Genomic DNA, 23338 nt, shown 5'->3' with positions numbered 1-23338 from the left:
CACTTACTGTGTCTCATCATCTTCATAAAACTCATGATCAAACTTCAGATATTTTGGTGACCTGAACTCCCCTGTATGGCTTATTAGCTTTTCTGAGTAAAGCCCTACTGAAATACAGTGCATTTTGTGCAAATACACTTCTCATATCTACAAAACACACTATGGAAAGCCTAGGATGACCCAATAAACTCACAGGTCTTGCTGTGAATACAGGAAAAATTTTCTTATTTGTCTTAATTCATGTAAGCTTAGACCTTTTGTGTCTTTATAGTACCAACCACAAACAACTGTTCTCCAAACAGAATTCTCCTTGAGTGTTTATCTTTTTTCCAAGTATCTCTGGGTAATTCAAATTGCGCTCTGCTGGTTTGCTGGTACCATGCCAAAGTGGTAAATGACCAGCAGTGTTAGCAAGCAGCCCTGAATTCTAGTGCCTTCAACATGCTAAAACATGCAGCTTTGTTTTGCTCCCCTATCCGGCCTAAGTTTGCAACAGTGTAGGTTTTGCTGGATCTGAAATAACTGCTACTATCAGCAGATTTTTAGTCCACTTCCATATTTACTCCTGGCATTATAAGGGAAATTCCTTTCCCGCTGCCTCTTGCTTCTGTTATCCAGACCATCAAGATTAAATAAGCAATTCCAGACCATGGGACTGACACATTCTACAGACAGCTATAATTTGTAATTCATCAGAAAACAAAGGTAGAGTCAAGAATTAGTCACTAAATAGTACTTGAGTGCATTACACCTGCAACCACTGCAAGACAACTGCCTAGCCTGAGAAACAGGAGGCAGCTTTGAACTTCCAGTGCTGTAAGATCCATGGGACTCAGCTACATCAGTTCCCCTTCCATGATACAGGACACTATCATTTGATGAGTGTTGTGGGGAGACTCCCACACCAATCTTAGCTAGATTTTCTAGAAAGGAATAGTTCAAGACTATAAGGAAGACTTATGAGTAATTCAACCAATTACTATGGGCAGTTCTCACTACAGTTATGGCTTTTTATATACAGCTGTGCCAGCACCCTTCCAGAAACTTAAGTAAAAAAACTGTTTCAGATAGTATTTCCTAATTCTTACCACACAAAACATATGACAAGCTCCATTAGGATATTAACCAAAGCAAATATCTACTAAACATGAAATCCTGAAACAGTTGTTTAAGCCACAAAACCATGGGAAACTTAAATCTGACACTCAAGAGGTATCATTGCAAGTCTCTGGGATTCCTGATGCCAAATACAGAATATGCTGAAATAAACCTCTGGTGCAGTATACTCCCTCTACCCCCCTTGTCTCGATAAACTCAATTTGTTCAAAGTTACAATGGGTTAACTTTATGCCAACAGGTTTTAAGACCAAGTCAGGCATCATCTGTCCTTCCATAGTCAGCATAAAGCCAAAATAAACTCTGAGCAATGTGTTCTAGCTGATCTGACAGATACAACCACGTGCCTCATACATCTGATAGCTTTCAAATTAACTTTGCTGGCTGATCCAATATAGCTCAGCTTCATTTGCAATGGCAACAGAACAAGAGCTAAAACTGCACTAATCAAATCCCATGCAATCCAGTCACTTGGCTCTTTCACATGTTCTTCACATCCAGCCTTCCCCTTTTTTCCTCCACTTTTTGCCCTCTAGTCAGTTGGTTGTTAAACAACCTCTCACAGCACCATGTTGCCATGCTTTTACAGCAGAAATCCCTCAAAGATTTTGTTTGTTTCTTATTTAAAAAGGCTCTTTCTTGAAGCCTAAACCCCTTCTACAACCATAAATAAATATATATATACCTAAGAGGATCTTCTGGAGGACAGGAAACAGATAATTTGTTCTTCCAGAAAGCTTTTTATTCAATGTCAGTGCCACCAAAACATTATCAGTCCTTACTGATGGCTACAAAGAGCATTCATTCACCTCTTTTTTTCAATGCAGTACTCTTCTTGTAGTTCAACAATTACGTAGACTAAAGCATTAACCCATGAAATAGAGAAGCAAAAATGCTTATTAAACCGAAGTTCCCTCCTAAGAAACGTCTGACAGCTACTGGGAAGGCTGGCAGAACACTGAGCCTTGACACCTTTCCAGATTCTCAGTATTTATGTCATTACCTGATTATATTGGTTAACTTTAAGTTGATCTGTTACAATTTTCCCTTCTTAACTCTCAAGGAAAGGCAAGTTTTTTGCTACTTCCTTTTCCCTTTTGCTAAATCTTTTTAGAGGTATCACTTCCCATGGCAGTAAGCCTACTTCTCATCTCTGCTGCTGCAATGACTTCATGATAGCCTTGCTGTGCTGCTCAAAGCAGTTCTGAAATGCAGTGATTCCAACTAGCATGCTTCTCATTTTGCACTCCTCCTGCAGCCCTAAAAAAGCCTGCAAATCCCAACCACAACTCTGCAATGCTTTACATTCAATTCCCAGTGATACTGTTTTTAGCTCTTAGAGGGGCAAACAATTATTTCAATTAAAGTTGAAACAGCACTGATTCTCCCCATACTTGCTATATCAAACATTCTTTTAATTGCTGGTCAACAGTTTGTTACTTGTTTAGGTTTTTTCCCCAGGCCAAATTGGACAGAAATTACAAAACAAGACCTCAAACAAAAAGTAAACCAAGATCTGTTCTGTTCTATTTCTAACACTCTGAATTTGAAAGCTGCAACATAATCTTGGCCATCTGTGTTTAGACTCCTCTTCTACATGGGTTTTGTTTTTTATGGTGAAGAATAAAGCAAAAATAATAAAAACTGGTAATAGCACTCAAACTCACTACATGTAGAAAAAAATGCTGAGTGAATAATGAAGCTTCCATTTTAAAAGAAAATAGATTTTAAAATAAAATTCTAAGAAACCTGTTAATACATCAGGTCATTCTTCCTGCTGAATTAATCCAATGACAGAATACTTATTTGCATGCTGAAAACATAAATCATGTCAGTCGCTTCCCCTAGAACTTCCCTCCATGGAGATGCTGTCCCTCTTTCTCCAATGATACCAACAGCAAGCTTCTCTCATTGCCAAGATGCAAACACACACATGCTGCTTCAACTCTGCTCACATCTTCCTTGATCAATAAATGCTTACTTGTCATTTCACTTGTGTGTTAAATCAAATGGGAAGATCTTGTACACATGTTAAACATCAGAACCTAAATCCTAAATTAAATGCTAACAGTTTGGCGGAGGCAGATCTTGTGCTGCATGCCAACTCCACAAAAAATATTACCAATTTCTGACATACAGTTCAAGCCCCACCTTTCACCCACTGTAGTTCTTATTAATTCCTTTGGTTTAACTACAGTATTCTCACCTCTCTTCTGTCCAGAGATTTACTTTCTGCTGTGCAGTCTGCGCAGTGTAGGAGAGCCTGTCGTTGCCATGCTGATGCTGCCTTTCCGGAGATAGCTGCTGCCGCAGCAGCTCTAACTCACGTTCATACATCAGCCGCTGCTCTTCAAGAGCACTCCGCTTCTCTTCCAAGTACTGCTTTTCCAAGATCTGGACCACATTTTGTACTGGGTCTAAAAAGACACACACACACAAAAAAGAGAAAGAAAACAGAAAAGTGAGAAAATGTCATTTTAGCATCACAGAATACTCATAATTTACTTGCTAACAGCAATCAACATATCTCAGAGTCTTTGCAAACAAGATGGTCATTGCTCCCAAAACAAAAGCCAAACTAATAAATAATGCATTAAATAGACAAATCCAAGCAAGGGGAAAAAAAAGCAGCATGCAAAGAGGCTAGAACAATGGTTAAGACCCTCATCTTGCATATTCAGTACTGTGAAGTTATATGTTCCAGAATACCAGTAGGAAAAAAAAAAAATAGACAGAAAAGGGAACAAATTAATAAGAAGAAAACAAAGCAAAATACAAGGGAAGACGATGTTAACCAGAGAACGAAACGACTTAAGGGAGTAAAAAGCAATTTAACTTTCTCAATTTTGGCAGAGAATTAAAGATGTTGGAGAGCTGTGGATGAAAATTTAGATGAACTGTCTGACTAGTCACACATCACATTGAGCCAATGCACTTCACGGCACTGAAACAGAAAAAGTGCGTTCTGGGGGGAATTCCTGCATTTAGCTTTACAAACCACATTTCATCACAGTAACAACCCAGTATCCATCCAGTTGGACACCCTATCCTGAAACAACTGCTTGTGTCCATCAGCTAGGGTTAAATCTAAATTGCATTCAAACCAAAGAAACATTACTCTGGTTTTAGGTCCAGTGCCAGACTGTGCATCTGAAAAAGCAGTCTTATAGAATGAGCTGCTTCTATATACTACCAGTACATATCTGCTTCATGTATATATATCTGAAAGCTTAAATACAGCCAAAAAAAAGGTGGTTTGCAAGAGAACCAATCTAGATGCGTGTCTGAGTAACACCACATCCCCTAACACATTGCTGATTCTGCACATTGGAAGGGGAAGGGAGAAGAGTTGGAGCAATGGATTATTAGGCAAAGAAACGCTGCAGCTCTAGGACACCAGGATTTTCAAATGCAAAAAACCTTCAGCTTTAAAATAATTTGTTTGCGATAACTCTTCCATTTTGCAATGGAAGCGCTAAAAAAGCGCTCCTGTGACTTTTAACGATGCCATTCTGACACAAAGGAGGCAGAAAAATACAACTAGATTAAATTAGGTTGTCCTACTTTGGAACTAAAGATGTGGGCTCAAAAAAGCTCCCCACCTCCACCACCCCCATAAAAAAAAGCCAACACAACCAACAACAGCAACAGCAGAAACCTACATCAGTGTGATTTAATAATGAACTATCTTGCCTTCAGTACCAGAACCCAGTCCTTGTAAGGTTTTGTACAAGTTCTCCTGATACTACAGTGCTACATGGAAAAAAAAAATTGGCTTACAATAGCATGCAATAGAGGGTTCACACTAAAGGTTCTGTATAGTTTTCATCACTAACAGCGTATGCTGGTCACTACCACATACATACACCTTCCCAAAGCCCACATCTCCTGTATCTTTGCAAACCAGCGTAGCGTTAGCATATTTAGTAATCTGTAACAACTGAGTACTAAAACTACTAAGACTAATTTTGCTGAAGACAAACTAACTTGCTGTCTGCAATTTTAACATACATGGCCATTAAGGCAAGTCACTTCATGAAACAAATCCTTCTTATTATAAATGCCAGAGAAGCAAACAGGATCTCCAGGGTTCTGTTACTGCAGTGGGTTTAGTTTTGCCTCTCAGCATCCTTTTTTTAAATATTAAGATTGATGTAAAGCACATCTTTATTTTTAGGAGAAAATAAACACTTCTGCAAAAGCTGCTACTGTGGCCCTAGACTTATCCATAGGAGAAATCACTGGCTTCACACAAAGGCATCATAAAATATCACTGCAATGGTAATTATAAAGCACAAGTTTAAAATCAACCGGTATAAATAGCAACAAAACAGCAAAACAGTGATGCATAAAAGTGTCTTAAAATAGTCAGAAATATTACATTTTAGTACATGACATTCTCAGAAAGGCAGTTAGCTATTTTTAGCTTTTAAACAGACAGTGCAACAAAAACAACTAACTGAACCAAGTTCTAATACTCTAGACTACAAACCAAGTTATTACTGTTGACCTGCATCATCATTATCTTTCTAACTTCTCCAGGTAATACCGGAATTACCTTTACATGCATAGGTTTTACTGCATAATCACCAAAACAGTTTTAGTTATGTGCAAGAATGGCTGAGAAATCAGGTATTACGCAGAAGACAGAGAAGAGGCATGGAAGAAATTAAAAGCCTTCTATTGTGTTTGCAAACACAGGAAATGAAACTAAGGCTGACTCATTAAGATGAGACTCTCCTAAACTGCTCAAACACCAGCTCCAAGTTCAGGGTGCAGATTTCCTTAATAAAAGGGATCTTTTCAGCCACTTAGATTTACAGGAACGCAACCCCCACAGCATCAAATTATACCATGGAAAATGTTTGGAACAACGTGCAAGAACCTAGTCTAAAACTTCCCAATTTCAATGAAATCCTCTACTGCTTGGTGGGTGGGAAGGGGAGAAGGTGGGTTATGCTTGTATCGAAATGTAAAAGGTAAATCTACACTTCTAGAAAAGTCTTCAATTTAAATTTTGAAAGAGCTTCCACAGAAAACCCCACACCTTTCACAGTGAGGAAGCAAAATATGGTGTGAATTATAAACTACCTAGTTGGAAGATGAAAAAAATAAAGCCAAGCTTTTCACAATTTGAAAGAACTACAATAGTGTTTAAGTTAGATTTAAAAACTACATTCCACAATTTTGGATTTTCATGCCAAATCAAATAAATTAGGGAAGATTCTACCCAAAGCCTGCCAAACTCACAGCAAATTCCATACAGTGTTAAAAGCCCTAACTCTCAATCCTTTACATATTTATGTGGCAAAAGTTCAATGGCCATGAAAAGACCATTCATACACACTTAATCCTCTTCAAAATATTAGAGTATTCACTTTGAACCAGAAGAACACACTTTCTTCATAGGATGAACAGCATTTATTACCGTCCTGCAATGTCACTTATTTCACATCTGGAATCTGTTAATCCAGTAAAAACAATGCCGAGTTAATTCCTTAGGATTTCATTTAAGTTCATTTTCCTAAGCAAGCTAGAAGAAGGTTATGACACAGGCTGCTTTACTAAGTTTCATCAAAATTCCCACCCTGAGCTGTACCAGTTTTGTTTGCTTAAAAGAAAAGCTGCATGACCTAATCACATTGTTTACTTAACCACTGCACAGTATACAAGAATAAAGTAAACTTCTTTGCTGCATTCCGTGTTTGACCAGCATCACAAATTAGCAGTACAAAGCTGATCAGACAGAATCCCACAAAGAAAGTGAACATGCTGAAGGGAAGAAAGAATCTGGATGTTTTCTTTACAGTTGTTTTCAAAGTTACATTTTCCTCAGAGCTTCTTTGGAGCCGGATGCAGTATGTGACACTGTTGTACTGGTTACATGCCATAAAAAAAAACTGTGTTTGCACCCTGGAGAAGCTAGGCTATTTACTTGAAGAGGGTTACTGTTGTCAAACAGATCAAGGGGGGTGAGGGAAGAATAATAAAATCCACCCCAAAACCCTCTTGTTTTGAGCTGTACCAATAGATGCCTGTAAAATAATTATCTAATCACATTTTTAAAATATGCCTTTATTCTCCCCCCATAGTTTCCCCAGTAGAATTACCTGTCTTTAGTTATTTCTTCTTCCTTACCCATACTTATTTTTCATTTCAAGGAAGATTAACTAATAGTATTGTGACAAAGCTGCTTTACTTCTTACCTAACAAACTGGAAGCCTGTCAGAAAAAAAAATTATTTTAGCTATGTCATTGAGAAGAACAGAACCTGGAAGCGATATCTAGCTTCGATTCAAAAGACCAGCCTACAACCGTCACAGCTACTTGTTTTGTCAGGGTTTTATTATCACTTACTACTCCAACTTAGTTAAGCAACAAGCTTATTGTTGTGTCTCCTGCTCCCTGTATGTGGGAGGGAACAGAAGAGACAACAAGAATAATAACTGGGTTATGATGCCTCTGAAACTGTGTGACATGGATGACTGCTAACATTTGCTGTGCATTAGGGAGGAAAGAACTCTAATGAAACAGCAAGGTCTGTACGGTTCTTGGGCAAAGACACAGAAAACAATCAAGGCAAAAAACTGCTTTCACATCACAAAAGTCTACTGAACTAGAACGTAAAGACACCTGAAATATTGTGAAGAATCATTTCAATCAGCTAAATACCAACACATGACCCCCCCCCCCCCCCAAAAAAAAAAAATGTGACTCCCTGGTCAAAGAGCACTGACTTGTAAACTGCTACAGTTTAGTCAAATCCCCGGTTAGTGACAAGCAGATAAAGCATCAATTAATGCTTTCAAATTTCTCCAGCAGTCTCATGCATGAGCCAATCAAGTTCAAAACCTTTGTCCCAGTTTTGACACAGATATGGGATGGTTTGAGGCCTTAAAACAGGCAACAGAATCTTCAGGAGGGATGACAACACTGAAGACCACCAGGACGGCAGATTCATCTGAAATTCGTCTCCTGGTATGAGTGAACCATAACAAGAATATTTCTGTTATCAATCAGTTAATTTCATATTAATTTAAATGGCCTAACCCTGTAACTCACATAAGCAATCCCATTAAACTGTAAACATTTAGAATATTTACAACATTCTGAGAATATTGCTTAAAATATTGAGGAATATCAATATTCTAAGAATATTGATTAGAGCATCAAGCACATGAAACCATCATGCTGTACTTAACAGCAAAACAGAGAAAGTTAAAGAAAGAATAAGAGGAGACCAAGAAAAAAGTAAGCCACAGCAAACAATGGAAATACTGCAAAGATATGAAGAAAGGAGAACAGAGAACAGTGGAACACCATCTACTGAGTCATCTTGGTCAATGGCCAAAACTCAAGGCATTTGCCTCTCAAATTTTATCTATTAAAAACCCCATACAAAGCATTTAGTAGTTTACCTAGCTTTTCAGCATTTCTGAATACCGTATCATGTGAACTGTAACTTGCCTCCTGGATATCATGACAACACCATAGTTTTATATAGACCATACAGTTATTTTATATATAAAGTAATTTATTATCCTGTCCAAAAAAGGCATCACAACAGGTTTTAACAAAGATGAAATAAAATATTGAGAATGATCAAGCATTAAAAACCATGCTAGCTGATGTTTTGACTATTGGTTTGCTATTGTTTTTGTGTTGTTTTTTTTTATGAAGGTTAAAATGGTGTCAGTAATATTTGATACAAAAGGATAAAACTAACTGAGCCGTATCTGAGCACCCTTTTGTTTGCAGTAACTTGTAAACCCAAGAGGTTAGCAGGAATTGGATGATGATTTGACAGGCATATGATCACAGCTCTGATGCACTACAAAGGACAAGAGATAAAATTGTGTGTCAGGGCACAAACCAACTACTAATTTGTGCATACATTGTTATATATATGTATGTACGTACCTATGTATGTATACGTATAACACTGTTTCTGTAAAATATCTTTTTCTGAGAAAGCTCCAGTGGAGAAAGCATACCACTTATTTTTACCCAGAAATAAAGTTCCATGCTGAATTTGTTAGACAATGCACAAGAACATTTTTATCTGGCAACTGCCTTACCATTACTATTCAGTGTCTTCATAATAACTTCCATTTGTGCAAACTCATAGTTGTAGTCTGGTTCTGAAGAAGCTTCACTAGCTGCATCCAGATCATGCTCTCCTAATGATGTTTCTTTCTCAGGGTCTTTGAGCCAATCTCGTCGTTTCCTCTTTGGTAAATTGATTCTGTGTAAAATTGAAATTCAGTTTCTAAAAACATTTATGCAGAACAGTGGAAGAAGAAACCCAACACAAAAGAGGCTGACTGTAAAAACGCTGGAATATAAATATCAACTATTACCTAAAAAAGTGGTTGTTTCCCCACAGTATTCTATCTCCATGCCATAACTGAGTGACAGAACATACCAGCGCACCATTTACACAGGACCTGAAAGAAGAAAATAAAATTTCAGTGAAATCCTAAAAATAGAAGGTTGAAAATTAATCACAAGATCTACCATTTCTCCAATCTACAGACAGTGATTTGATGCACAAATCTGCCAGATTCTCATTAAAGAATCAACACGAAAGATGCTGGTCTGATTTCTCCTGTCAGAACTGAGCACAAAGCACCTTTCCCCTTTAGCTTTGGCAGGTACAACTCTTCAGTAAACACACAGACGGTTGCTTTTGGTTACATGGTTTTCTTTAAATGCCCATGTCTCAAACTGGGTCACTGCCTGTTTCTTGTAAACAGTCTGTAAACTTGGATGTATGCAAATCCTGCTGATAAAGCTTCCCAAGATTCAAGTTAGTCAACACAGAGTTGTAAAACATACTGTTAACATATTCAGCATCCAAGTGTAAGAAAAAGACCCTTAGATCCAAGTTACATTCTTTCAACAAATGGAGTCTCTATTATTAACAATAGTATTTTTGTGAACATCTGGTATACTGCTATGTTTGCATTTAGGTCTCTTTGTATTTAAGTTTCAATCACAAACGGGAAAAATGGAGCTGTCGAACTTTTGCATATGCAAGTCACAAAGCAGAACATTTTATTTGAAAGGAAAAAAAAAAAGTAAAATGGGAAAAGCCTTTTCAGATGGAGCATTCTGAATTCAGCTGTCTCTCAAGTAAGTCAGCACAAATGTGACCATTTGCCTTACAGCCAGATTTTTATTAATTTTTTTTTTATAATGAAATCTTGATAACTAAATTTTTCTTGACACTACAATCTTAAGAACAGCTACTTAAGCATTGCAAATCAGGCACGAGTAAAACAAAATACATTTTTTCCCACTGACATGTGCCTTTGCTCTTGCCAGTCAAAATGACTGATTTCCAGTACAGTAACTCTATCACAAGTCTGAATCCCATCTGTTTGGAATTTTGTGCTGTAGGCTGCAGAAATAAAATGCAAATGCCAAGAGGTATTTTACTGAAGGTAGAGTGAAAGAGATCAGATTTTTTAAAAGACGTCTCTCAAACTTGTGTTTCTCATTCAAATAATAATCTATACGTTATTTAGATATTCAGATTTCAGACAAGAAGCATGACTATTAACTAGAACAAAGGTACTGCTTATCACATGCCATTGGAGATGAAGTGACATACATTTACAGTTCCACCCAAGAAGCCACAGTACCCCCAAAGTGAAAAAACACTAAAATACAGAAGCAGAAACAAAAGGAGAAATGTGACTTCACACTGCATATTTATGAGGCACAACAGTAATTAAAGATTTAGGAAAATAATGTAATGATCTCAAGATCTTTAAAACATCTCTTTCTCACAAAATGCTGAGCTTCATAACAGAAACTACTCATGAGGCACAGTTTAGCCTCTCCCATCAAGACACAGCTCACTATCTCATCACACAGGTCAGGATAGCCAGAAGCATCTCAGTGATTTCATTGCCACCCAAGAGACAAGCAATGGTCCCTCATTCCTACTGGATACTTTCTTGTGATGCTTTATTCTGACCCACACCACTGATTGATAGCCTGTCATGCTACAGAGTAGGTGGTGGGTGGGTGTGTACACAAGGGGGGAAATCTTCAGTTTTATTACTCAATTTCACTTCTGAGTATCTAAGTCACCTATACTGAAGCTACTCGTTGATCAGAACACAAGATGCTTCTGACTATGTAAAACAAAAATGCATGTAAGTTATCTTCTGGTAAAGACAAGCAAACGCTTCACTGGGAAGTGCTGCTGATCTTCCTTACCTTGCATTTTCTTTTGGTGTGAGTGTAACTTCTCCATCTAAAGCAACATCAATCTCACAGTGCTCTGGTTGGATTCCTATACCAAAGAGCTGTATATCCTGAGAGGTATCTGCACCAACTCTTGTGTGATCCTAGAAAATAAGCTGTTACTAAGAGACAAGTAAACTATCACTGTTTATATAACTAAGAAAATATTAGCTAAAGCACTGAGACTACACAATCTACATGCTCTCTTTTGCTAAGCACTTCTGTAGAGCAGAAAGGGTACCACAGCAGATTTGAAGACTGTAAAGGTCACACAGAAAACTGCTCTTCTGTTCTGTACTTTATTTTCATATGGTTTTAAATAAAGCAGACTAAAGCAGTTTACACACAAATTGCTATTTAAAAATGTTATCAAACTATGCTTGCATACAAGCAATAAATGCAAACAGTGAAGAAAACCAGACACGTCATACAGGCATATATGAGGACAACATGGATAGTAAAATAAGGTGCACAGAGTTGGCTGCTTTTCAGAAAATAGCTAACAGCAACTCAACTAAACACACTAATCTCTACGTAATTTCAAGTCATACTGTAAATTCTACTGAAATACTGGACTTTGTTGCTGTTGGAGAAGTGATTTACTACTGTTCAAAGACAGAACCCTATCTTTGCAGAAAAGTAATAAAAATAGGATAGCCTTTCATATCTTACTCACAAGGAGCTCACACCTTCTTACAAACTTACTAAGTTTATATTTGACACTATTTCACTCTTGACATAAAACTATGTGAAACAGAATGGTATGAAATCCAGTGGCACTAGGAAAATACATTTATGTAAATTTTTACCAGCGCTTTTTTCTCCTCTTTCTCTTAAGCTCTTCTGCCATGGAAGACTATGTTTACTCTTACTGATTATTACTAAACATCATCTCTTTATGATTAACTCATTAGTATTTAAAGCAATCCTCAGCTGACTAACAAAAGGAAGCATCTAACATGAGGCTCTCAAAGTTCAGCCCAAAAGGCATTTCTACTCACATATTTCCTGGAAAAGCTAGAATTTATCTCAACACAAGCACACATGGAGCACTTCTCCCATTGTTGGCAATCAGGAGATCAATCAGGAAAACAGTGAAGCTGGGAAACACATCCTATTTTGCTGTAACTAGTCTTAAAAAAATCTGAATTCACCCCAAGCAAAAAATTGAGCCAGAAATTCAAAACGAGTCATTTCATTCTGTGCAAACATCCTGTTCACATTCTTACCTTTAAGTAGTAAACCAAAAGCTCATTGAGTGCAGGGTCTGCATTCAGATTCACCAGGTAACACTTGTCATCCCCAACCTTGATACCAGAAGACTCAAGGGAAATTCCCATGCTCTCTAACTGTCTTTGCCTCTCCTGCAAGCACAAAAATAGGTTAATCTTGCCTGCTACAACACATAGAGACAAGTACAGCAAGTAAATGAAAGCAGACCAGCTAAAGCTAAAGGTGCACATGCTGAGCACACATTCCGTATGTCAGCAGCAGAAACAGAACTTAAGTCACTGGTCAAGTCCCGTAAGTTGAATAGAACTTATTTTTAAGCACCAACAACAAAAAGTTAGATCTAATCCTCAAACATCTGCCTCCTCAAATTGAAACTTACTTACCTGAGCAGCCCTATTGATTTTATTAGGGCTACTCATAAGTAACACAATGCGACTTTGAAACTCTATGTTAATTAAAAGCTAGTCGCAGTTGCAATTACTTCAAAGATAATCACAGTCATAGATCATTTAGAATATAGCATGCCCTAATTCTTGTTTATTCATTTGCAGTATTATTATTAATCCAGCTAAAGCATCTAATTGCTCATACATCTTTTGCTTTGCTACAGTTTGGGCATTGGAGTTGTTGTTTGGTTTGTGTTTGGTTCCCTCCTGTTTTCTCCTTTCTTTTACTTTTATTTAAGCAGTGGTTGCACCAGAGGCTGCTTCTGGAATACTGGGACTAGAAAGGGAAACTAACAATAATTTTCTTCAAGCTATAGATGGTGGAAATTATGTAAACGTACGCTGGAATCTGGAAGTCTCATTTTAAGTACAGTAATAATAAACAATCTGTAGTGAATACATATAAACATTTTCCTTTTCTGGTTAAGAAGTCACTAAAAGGAAGAGCGACAAATACCACCCAAAATTCTGACCCTTTTGTAATTCTTCATTTTCCTAGTCACTTCAAGGGAAACACATCCAAGATCCCACTGCGGTCTTTAAATAAATGAGCTGCCCAAACATATTTTGATGTTTCATTTTAAAAGCAAGTATTGGTTTTTATCCATGATATCATGACACAGCTACACTTATTTTAATAAAATTTTGTCTTAAAAAAAATAAATTCAACAACAACAAAAAAAAACAAAACCTCACAACAAAAAACAAAAAAAAACACAAAAAAACCCCAAACAAACAACGAAAAAAAAACCCACAAAACCCAAACAAGCAAGGAAAAAGACAAAAATCCACAGCAATTTTAAATAGCTCGTGGGGAAACAGCACAGTCCACTAAAGCTCATGAAATTCAGCCGACTTGCACTGTGTGAGTATCTGGTCTTTCCTCCTCATAATCATAATTTCGTAATTTCTGAAATACCTGTGCAATTTCTTCTGTCTTCCTTAGCTTTTCTTCCCACGTGACTGTTAGCTCTTTTATTAGTTTTTCAGATTCTTCCAATTTCTCCTTCAGTTCTGGTGCCTTCATGGCCTAAAAGACAGAAATCAGCAAAAACCCCTCAGCTACTTTACCACTGCAACATCTGCTTACACAAGGAAACAGAGCACAAAAACAATGTGAAATGCAGCAAGTATAGGTTTTGACTCTATCCCCAGACTTTTCCTGGTAGATGATGATGAAGAAACAGGTTACTTGCAAAGGGAGAGGACAGAATGAACCTATAATGGGTACAAATCTGAAACAGCTGAAAATTGACATAGCTCCAGAGGATAACGTAACTGACAAAATTTCTGGGCCTGGCCACTCAAGCTTCAGTGTCTGTATATAACTGAATATTTAAAAGCATTAAGTCTCAGCTGTCTGAAGTTCATCCATGAAGTCTTTCTTCCAGCAGTAGCCTCCAACACAAATTCCTCTCGATATTTAGTCTTCCATTCTATCTTTGTTTCGTAAGTGCTCCTAGAGTTGCATTAAAGCTTTCAGGCTGACCCCACTGATGACCTTTGAAGGAAGGCACGCTCTGGAGGTAACACAGGCTTCTGATTTCACAACAGGAAACAAAAGCAAAGGGCTTGAACACATCCAGTGCCAAGTAACAATTCAACAGGCTGGCTGGTTCTATATAACTGTTTTTAACAGAAGGTGTAAGAGAAAATACTTCAAAAAAAAAATAATAGTAAGAATTTGGATACCTTCCTACTGATTGTGTTCAGCCACAGTCTGCCAACATAATAATATGCTACAGTAACATTTTCCAATTTAAATATGGGGCTAGAACAGCTTTTTATTTAAGCAGAAAGTGAATGGCTCCTTTTTCGTAAAGCCTATTTCCCCATTTCAGCCTGTAAGGAATTGTCCATGTGAGGAACACTATTCCTTAAATGAATGTGAAATTTAAACACCACACATTTACCCCCAGATACACTTCTGTTCTTTTTCCACCAGTACTTTGTGTCCTGCCTGAAAAGATTAAAAATATTTTCCTAGTGCAGTGCCTGATTTTTCCAGGTATCACCAAGTAAGCTATCCTCCTCTGATACTTTACTGTCGAATTTGAAGTATAAATCCAAGATAAGCAGCAGTCACACAGTGTTATTTGTTAAGGCAGAAAAGCAAATGGATGACAGTTCCAGTGCTGCGATTTTCACTATTTTGTAATCAATTTTTTACAAATGTCAGTAAATCTCCTAAACATTTTGTGGTCCAATACCAGATTTACAGCTTTTCATTTTTCCATTTGACATCATAAAATTACATAGTCCACCAATGCAAACAAAAAAAATAAGTCTACTAATAAGTCTACATAATGAAGCTGTAGGAAGCTTATCTGTGCTGCATCAACTGTTGCTTGACATGAAGGTCTCCAAGAACAGACTATTCTGACAAGGGTCACCATCAGTACAATGTTGTCCTCATTTAGAAGTGATTAAAGATAAGCAAACATTTTGTTGGATTTATTTCAGGAAACAAAGTTAATTGTTAAAAAAAAAGGAAAAAGACAAAAAAAAACACCAAAAAAAACCACCAAAAGAAACCAAAAAAAACACGAAGCAAAAAAAAAAAAAAATCCCCAAACAACCAACCCCAAAAAAGTCATCCAAAAAATCCAAAGTGCATGACTCTTCCTTTCCTCATTTTGGAAGACTTAAACAGAAAGCTAGTCTTCCAGCCAGAGTCTGATATTTCCTTGGGAAACTCAGTTTACATTGTACTGTGACTAATGTTACCTCAGCTTGCGAGAGCTGTTCTTTCAGTTTTTCAACTTCTTCACGTAGTTCTCTGATGACCCTAGCATTTGGATCTTCATTCACCACAGCATGATTAACTATCCTTTTGGCTCTATCTGCATATCTCAGAGTAGAGAGTGTTTCTTCGTAGTTGTCTGCTGCTGGACTAATAGTAGCTATCATGGCAGTTTGGCTGTTTCCTCCCAAATTGTCCTGTAGAGTATATCCACAGAAAGTCTGAGGGTTAAAAATTGTTCTGGGACTACACAATGGCTTTACAAAGATACTTAAAATACAAAGGTTCCTATTTAGACACTGAAAGGATATAAACTAACTAGTATGATCCATAAACATTTCCAGCCACCTCCACCAGCTTTGATTCCACCACAACTGAAAGCAGCCAAATAAGACTTCACATGGAATTCACACAAGATCCACTTACATGTCTGTATTACTCGGAATAACTTATAGCTAAGAGAGCTTTGTAGCTCATTTCTGTAAGAAACAATGAAAAGTCCACATACACTAAGGTATGCTACAATGATCCTACAAACTATTAAGCTGACATCTTGTGAACAGGGTGAATGGAAAATATTAATTACCTTGAGAAGCCAAGTGAGTACAGAGTCTCTGTAAGGCACAAACTTGTTCTTCCCCTTCCCTGCTGCTTGGTCAGCAAGTGATGATATAACCAAGCCCAGTGTTGAAAGTGATCTATAAATGTAACACAGTAGCACAGCTTTAACACATATTCCAAATGTAGATTCAATAAAACACAGAAAAAGGATTTCCTAAAGATTTTAATTTGTGCTCTGCAGAACCACACATCCCAATTTTTAAAATATCATAGCATAACTTAAGTTGCAAATCACCACAGGAGATAGAACCATAGAATAGTTAGGGTTGGAAAAGACATTAAGATCATCTAGTTCCAACTCCCCTGCCATGGGCAGGGACACCTCCCACTAAACCATGACATCCAAGGCTTCGTCCAACCTGGTCTTGAACACCACCAGGGATGGAGCATTCACAGCTTCCCTGTGAATGATCAGCTAACCCATTGCTGAATACAGGGCAATGTATTTATTAAAGACATACATTTGGAAGAATTACTTTTTCTCGGAGACTAAAAATCTTTCTATCCTAGACACTGCCTCGTGACCCTCGTACAAGTCAGCGCTGGCAGCACAGCACAAGTCCCCCATCTCTAGGAACCATGTTTTAAGAGCACTGGTTCAAAACCAGACTAAAACTGAACAATTCTCTAGCTATAAGGAAGCATTCTCAAGACAGAGCCAGTTATGGCCCAGGAGAACTAGTCTGCCTTATGAGCCAGCAACTAATCAGGCATCAGACAACAATGGAAGACTGCTCATCAGAAGAGACTGATTAGGAGGTCCCTTGATAAATGGGTTCTTATAACTGAGGTACAGCCTCACTAGTTTCTTGTGGGGGAAACAGACCAAACAATCTCCCAGATACAAAAGAGTTGCACATGCATGAACGACAAAAGCCCCAGAACAGTTTAGCAGCCAGCCACATCCCAAACATCACTTGAGTCGTGAAGAAAATGGAGATAACTTGTTACTTTTGTGCATGTACCACTTCTACCAAGAGGGGTAACTGTCTCAGGAATCTGTGCAAAGCATATGCGCATTATATAATCCAATTGTTAAACAACCCTATGTAAATTCTAAATGACATCAGGGCTCTTGGGGTAAGTATGTTTAAGATAATAAGCTTGCTCAGGAGCCTGAGAACTTTAAACAGATACCTCAAGGGTTTTAAAACAGACAATGCTGAAGCCCAAGAGCATACTGCTGTCATGTTCATGCCCATATATCCAGCTACTCTCTGTAGCTACCAAGGAAAACTTCAGCAGCATCACAATTAGATGGTCAAATAAATCTTTAACTTTACTGTTCCACTCCATCCTTTTGAGTTTTCTTTCCAAAGTAGCAGCACTATTTTAGCTAATAGGCAGTGTTTGCACAGTATCTGTAAATGGGCCTTACTGCTGCTTGTAACTACCACTGGTTCAGAAATGACATTTCAAAAATTACAAAAATGTTGCAGAAGACTATTTCAAGGAAGGTATCTGAGGGTAAGGTAGTAAGAACCATTACATATGTCACAAAAGATGTCCCATATTGCATATGGCACAAAGACAGCATTGACCTGAAAGCAAAATTGAAAGAAAAAGAAATTTAAGGAGAGGCTATGCAATCTGGTCTCCCAGAAAGCACTCTACTTTGTAAATTTATTTATAGGACAACTTTCCAATCCACCTTTGAAAAACTCATAGGAAAAAGGACAGCTTTAGCTTGTGACCTAAACAGAAGTCTAACAATCTCTGAAACCTTGTGGGTGGTGGTTGGGGGAGGGAGAATTGGTTCTTGCCTCCAGCCTCCACAGACAGAGATGACAGCGTGCTAAACATGAGAGAGCAAACAGTAGGATGCGCTATGCTGCTCCATAGCAACCTCCTACAGCACAAAAGTACCACCAGCACACTTCAATGGAGTCCATCTTCAAGGAACATAATGTTAAAAAAACAACCCAGCCTATTTTCCTGAGATTCTTTTTACTTGTCTTTAAATGAGTGGAAATGTGAAGACCAAAGCCAAAAAACAGAAGGAGAGGGACAAAAGAGACAGTCAGAAGGAAGACAGGAAGAACAGGGATTCAAAAATGCCTGTCCCTGAAAAATATTTCACAACAGGGCTGCAATACTAATTTGAGTTATGGGCACTACATTTTAATAAACAGGAAATTATAAGCTACAGTTTATTAACACGCACTTAAAAGATGTGATAATGTTTCTGCTCCTTATAAATACTGATTTTATTTTAAGACTATTAACATCTGCAATAAAAAACAAACTGGAGTCATTTATGTATTCTGCTTGAGATTTCACAATACAAAGCCATTTAAAGACTTTAAGGAAAGCAGTAAAAGAAATGGCTGCTCAACAAAATAATTACAGGACTCATCAGCTGCTTTGCTTCATGCTAAATGATGCATCAGAGATCCACCATTACCCTGATCCTATCTCTCACTATTTATACAATGAATCAACTGGAAGGCTTAAGCCCATAGTGCAGACTGAGGCAGTTCAGAAGCAGCACAGTGAATTTATGTCATGCAAGAGCATGGGAAGGTGCCATTTCTGCTCACTTTCAGTCCTCCTTGTCCCTATTCCTTAGGCATGACCAGGCTGCCCTTGCTAGCAGGCGGTGGGGACGTTTGCACACTTCCACCACCAGCCTGGGTCAGCCGTGTTCAAAGTGAAGTGGTGCTTCCTCACTACAGGGAACAGCTCTGTCCATAAATGACACCACTTCTGTACAATTTACCACCCAAGTTTTCAATGAGCAGAATCCACCTGACTATTAGTTAACTCTGAATACAAAAAAAAGAAAAAACCCTCCCTAAAATCAGATTGGAGCCAGACCTGTCTCAACCCATTCCTTCCTCCGCCTACATTTTAAAGACATCTTTTTGCATTCTCAAGTTAAAAAGACAACCGCTATGATTTTACTAATCAGAGTCAAAATTGCAGACTGCTCACAGAAAGTATTTTTCTTAGCCACTAATTGAAAGTTTGTTTATTCTACTTCCTCCTACTATTGTATTCCAGATTTTCGACTACACCACAAAGTTGTTAAGCACCTGTGTTTCTACACTCTGTATGGGAACTAGCACATCCTGGGGAGGAACAAGCACATACAGCTTTCCTATGAAGTATGGCAAGTCCCCCAGAACTCTCAATAATAAAGGGCAGATGCCCAGTATCCTCACCAAGGAAACTCCTCATCAGCTCTAAGAAAAAACAGAAGTAACCTTTATGACAACTTTATGAAGATTTTAACAAAATGACACAACTCTCCATTGTTTCAGGAAGTGGGAGTGCAATCCATCACATCTCCTCTGCAACATGCTGCCCCAAGATAGGAAAGGATGATTTCTGGGACTGCGGTGGCAGCTACCAGGGCCCCAGCCAGGTTTCATCAGAAACAAACGGCAGACATCTGCAGAGACTGGCAGAATGTCACACTGTGCAGTTTTGGTATGCACAGCTGAGTGTACTTGTTCCCTACCTTGTAAATACAGAAACAGGTACATAATTTCCATCTTTTTCTGCAAGGCAATAAAACACAGCACAAGCAGATTTATTTGCCAGGTAATTTCAGCAGCTCCATTTCTGAGTTGACTAAACATAACACATTACCAACACATGTTACTGCTGTTTCATGAAAGAATAAAAAGTAATAATAAAAAAAAAATAGCTAGCACTGTAAGGTATAAGTTTTAAGTATACTGTATCACTCCAGAAAATATTGCCTTTCTCTAATAAGATGCATCACACCCAAGAGAACACCATATACAATGCTCTCAGAAGAATTGGTCTGATAAAACATGCATACCAATTTTGAGGCTTCCAGTGAAAGTCAGACTTTAATAAAGTGCCTAGTAACAGCAAAAATCTAACAGACGACACCAAGCACAGCATTAAGAATTCTCTCTTGCCTACGAGTTCCAAAAGGGTTTTCAAATAAAGGACGCTTAATAAATGGACTATGAAACTCAAATTTATATTGCACTAGAATTTAACTGGTGAGAAAACGTAGAGGTGTCCATTTTCTTTTTAAAATAGCTTTTACAGAAAAGTTTGGTGCTTGCATCTGAAGTCCTGTATTGTCAAAGAGGTTCAGCATGGGCAAAACAACCTTCCCCTACTTCACCAATACCGTAAAACTTTAACACTGAGTAAACATCCTACTAGGAAAGAAAAAGTCTTTCTGTATGTATAACTACACTTCCAACTTGTTAACAGCTGTGGGGAGAGTTGGCATTTGAATTCTTCCTCAGGAATCTGAAAGAAACATTTAATTTCATCTTTGTTTATGCAAAATACAGTTTGTAGTAAAAGCAATCTGAATTTAACTAATAACCTGTGGGGTAAAGGTGCAATACCTGCCATTGGGCAGAGGCACAATTTTGTTTCACAAGGACCGCTCAGTGTGGCTAATAATATGATATATTAATCACAAAGTAAATTAGAAATTAAGCTAGAAAGAGCAAGCATGTTCAAACTCTAAAAAGAGGTAATTTTAAATCATTTAAAGTATGAATGCTGTTCAAACACTCTTTGTGCTGTCATTGTTGACTTAAAATACCAAAATATTTTGTAATATTTTAAAATTACATTGAAAAAGTAGTGGCTTTTAATGTAACAGTTGAACTCTCCCTTTCCCAGGAAAATTAGTATATTTAAGACAGCAGTAATATTGTGCTAAATTCTTGCTTTTGGGCAGTAACACAGTAATTACGGCAAAAAAGTGCCTTGAAACTTGTCATTGCTTGAGTACAAATGCTCAAGGCAATGCTAAACTAACACAGCTTCATTCTGAGCTGGTTTTCTTAAACTATGAATTATACCCTTACATATTTTAATACATGTTGGAACAAAGCCATTCGACTCTGCAACTCTGCATTCTTCCTTGAGCAGATGATGAGACAAAACACATGAGCCTGGGGACAGGGTGTATAAATGAATCACAAAAGGTATATACTTAATTAAAGAGTGCTGCTGTCACTTTTTCCAGATAAAATTCATATAGACCTCATCTGAGTCAAGTATGATTCAGGGTCCCTATACCAATGTAAAGAAACACAGTGTTCAGCATGAAGCAGCTGAAAAATCTGTAACAAACTGCTTCTGATGAGGTCTATCATTTGAACTGACTTGTGACAAGCACAGAGGTGGCCAGGAAAACAACAGTGATTCTTACAAAGATTAAGACCTGCAACCTGCATATGCCAATGTCTTACTTGTTTATGTTGCTGCCTTCCTTCAGGCGTTCTCCTGCAGCTCCTGTTTTGGACACTCTCTCACTCCCAGCCAAATCCACCAGGCTGACTTTGCTGACCTTCTCTCCAGAATTCTGTGCAGATGGACATGGAAAAACAACATCTAAGAAACACTGGCACAAAGTGCTAACACATCTGGCACCGGCACCATGAAATACTTTTCTCCATAATAATGCAGGTTAAAGCACCAAATTCAAGATACAAGAGAAGAAGGAATTGTTTTATAGGTCTTTAAGAGTCACTCATTTATTTTGTAATAAGGAATGAAGCACCAATGAACCAGAATCAGCTGTATGGCAATACCAACAACCTTACTGTCAGAGCAGGCCATGAAAACATGGCAACAGTTAAGACCTAAGCAACAGCTAAGACCTAAGACAGGTTTCATGGTAACAACAGGATATTAAGAAGCAATCCAACTGTTTGCTTTATCTGGTGTGCTTCCTCACTCTTCCAGGGTTCTCTCAATCCTACGGTCTTGCTAGTATTGCTTTGATTACTAGAAACCCATGGCATTAAAGGTAGAAGCATGGCTAAACATATAACATATGTGTAAGAGGAAGAAAGGAAGGAAGAATTCACCATGACTTCATAATTAATCATCAGAAATACATACGCCAGAATGCAGGTCATAAAGTGTTTGAGTCACTATAATATTGAATACGGCATGAGAGCGGCTGCTTTCTTCATTCATGTTGGTTGCAGCAACTGTTCGTGATTTGTTTCCCTCTGACATCAGTGACTCAATATCCTAGAGCGAAAAGAGTAAAAAGTGATGCTAGGATAAACACACATACTGTGCTTGCTGAACAAAATCCCCATCTAGATGGAAGGGTGTGTTCGTGTGGGACAGAAGAGGAAAGGAAGGCAGAAGTAATGAGAAAATTCTTTGCCGTTCTGAGATGTACAAGGACAGGGGATATGCAATTCTGCAGACTGATGTTAGATCATGTCTGCTTTAAGTCTTACACTTAAAACCCCTTGCAACTACAGGCGATGCACATACTTCTTATCTGCTTCTAAAACATGATGGCCACATCCACATTATAAATCAAATCGTTGAATGCCCATAAACAAGCCAGCACAGATCAACTTACACAAGTGAACACAATGCACCTTTTCACTGAACTGCACTAATACTATCTTCATTTAATTGGCCCAAAGGGTTACCTCACTTGGAGCCTGGACCTTCCCAAATATATAAAACCAAAGATGACTATGCCAAGTCTGATATATGTGCTTACTGAGCTTGCCAACATAGTTTCATAAAAGTCATCAGCCAGAAACTAATTATAAATAGAATTTTCTAGAATTTGAAAAAAAGGTGGGTTTTCAAAGCATGCATTTCACCATCAAGAACTGCAAAAGCAGTTTTTATTACTCTATAATATGCACAGATGCTTCAGAAAAACAAAAATCCCCATTAAAAAGCTAAATGGTTCCCACATAATGCTACACAGAGCATGAATGTTTTTTAAAAACCAACATTTACAAATTAACTTCCTCATAAAAAGAAGCCTACACAATTCAAAAACTGCACCACTTTAATTATTTCCATTGTAGCTACAGTAGTTCATTGGCTTCTACTTATTAGTAGACTTATTACTGACTTACTTGAATATGTTTTGGCAACTCAAGTGTGCTCAGATGCTGCCACGATTTAATTTACGAATTATAAAAGCTAT

General features: G+C 37.8%; 1 protein-coding gene across 5 annotated transcripts in view; it reads right to left on the bottom strand.

The window, feature by feature from the left end:
- KIF13A (kinesin family member 13A) overlaps positions 1-23338 on the bottom strand; it is a 108037-nt gene that overhangs the window by 27009 nt on the left and 57690 nt on the right. For 4 of the 5 annotated variants that reach the window (XM_057424341.1, XM_057424343.1, XM_057424342.1 and 1 more), the window contains exons 8-17: positions 22270-22404; positions 21615-21727; positions 16382-16493; positions 15780-15992; positions 13972-14082; positions 12603-12737; positions 11347-11477; positions 9477-9563; positions 9195-9361; positions 3323-3533 (exon numbers count right to left, since the gene is read on the bottom strand). In XM_057424341.1, coding sequence (XP_057280324.1) covers positions 3323-3533; positions 9195-9361; positions 9477-9563; positions 11347-11477; positions 12603-12737; positions 13972-14082; positions 15780-15992; positions 16382-16493; positions 21615-21727; positions 22270-22404 — 1415 coding nt within the window. Of the gene's footprint in view, positions 1-3322; positions 3534-7968; positions 8092-9194; positions 9362-9476; positions 9564-11346; positions 11478-12602; positions 12738-13971; positions 14083-15779; positions 15993-16381; positions 16494-21614; positions 21728-22269; positions 22405-23338 lie in introns of all 5 variants that reach the window. The other variant, XM_057424340.1, reaches the window with a different exon arrangement.

This window comes from Pezoporus wallicus, unplaced genomic scaffold (genome assembly GCF_028554395.1).
Source record: "Pezoporus wallicus isolate ANWC-B61680 ecotype Strahan unplaced genomic scaffold, APGP_CSIRO_Pwel_v1 contig_5485, whole genome shotgun sequence".
NCBI classification, from domain to species: domain Eukaryota; kingdom Metazoa; phylum Chordata; class Aves; order Psittaciformes; family Psittacidae; genus Pezoporus; species Pezoporus wallicus.
The sequence above is the reverse complement of the archived record's forward strand: the minus strand, read 5'-3'. Positions and strand labels throughout refer to the sequence as shown.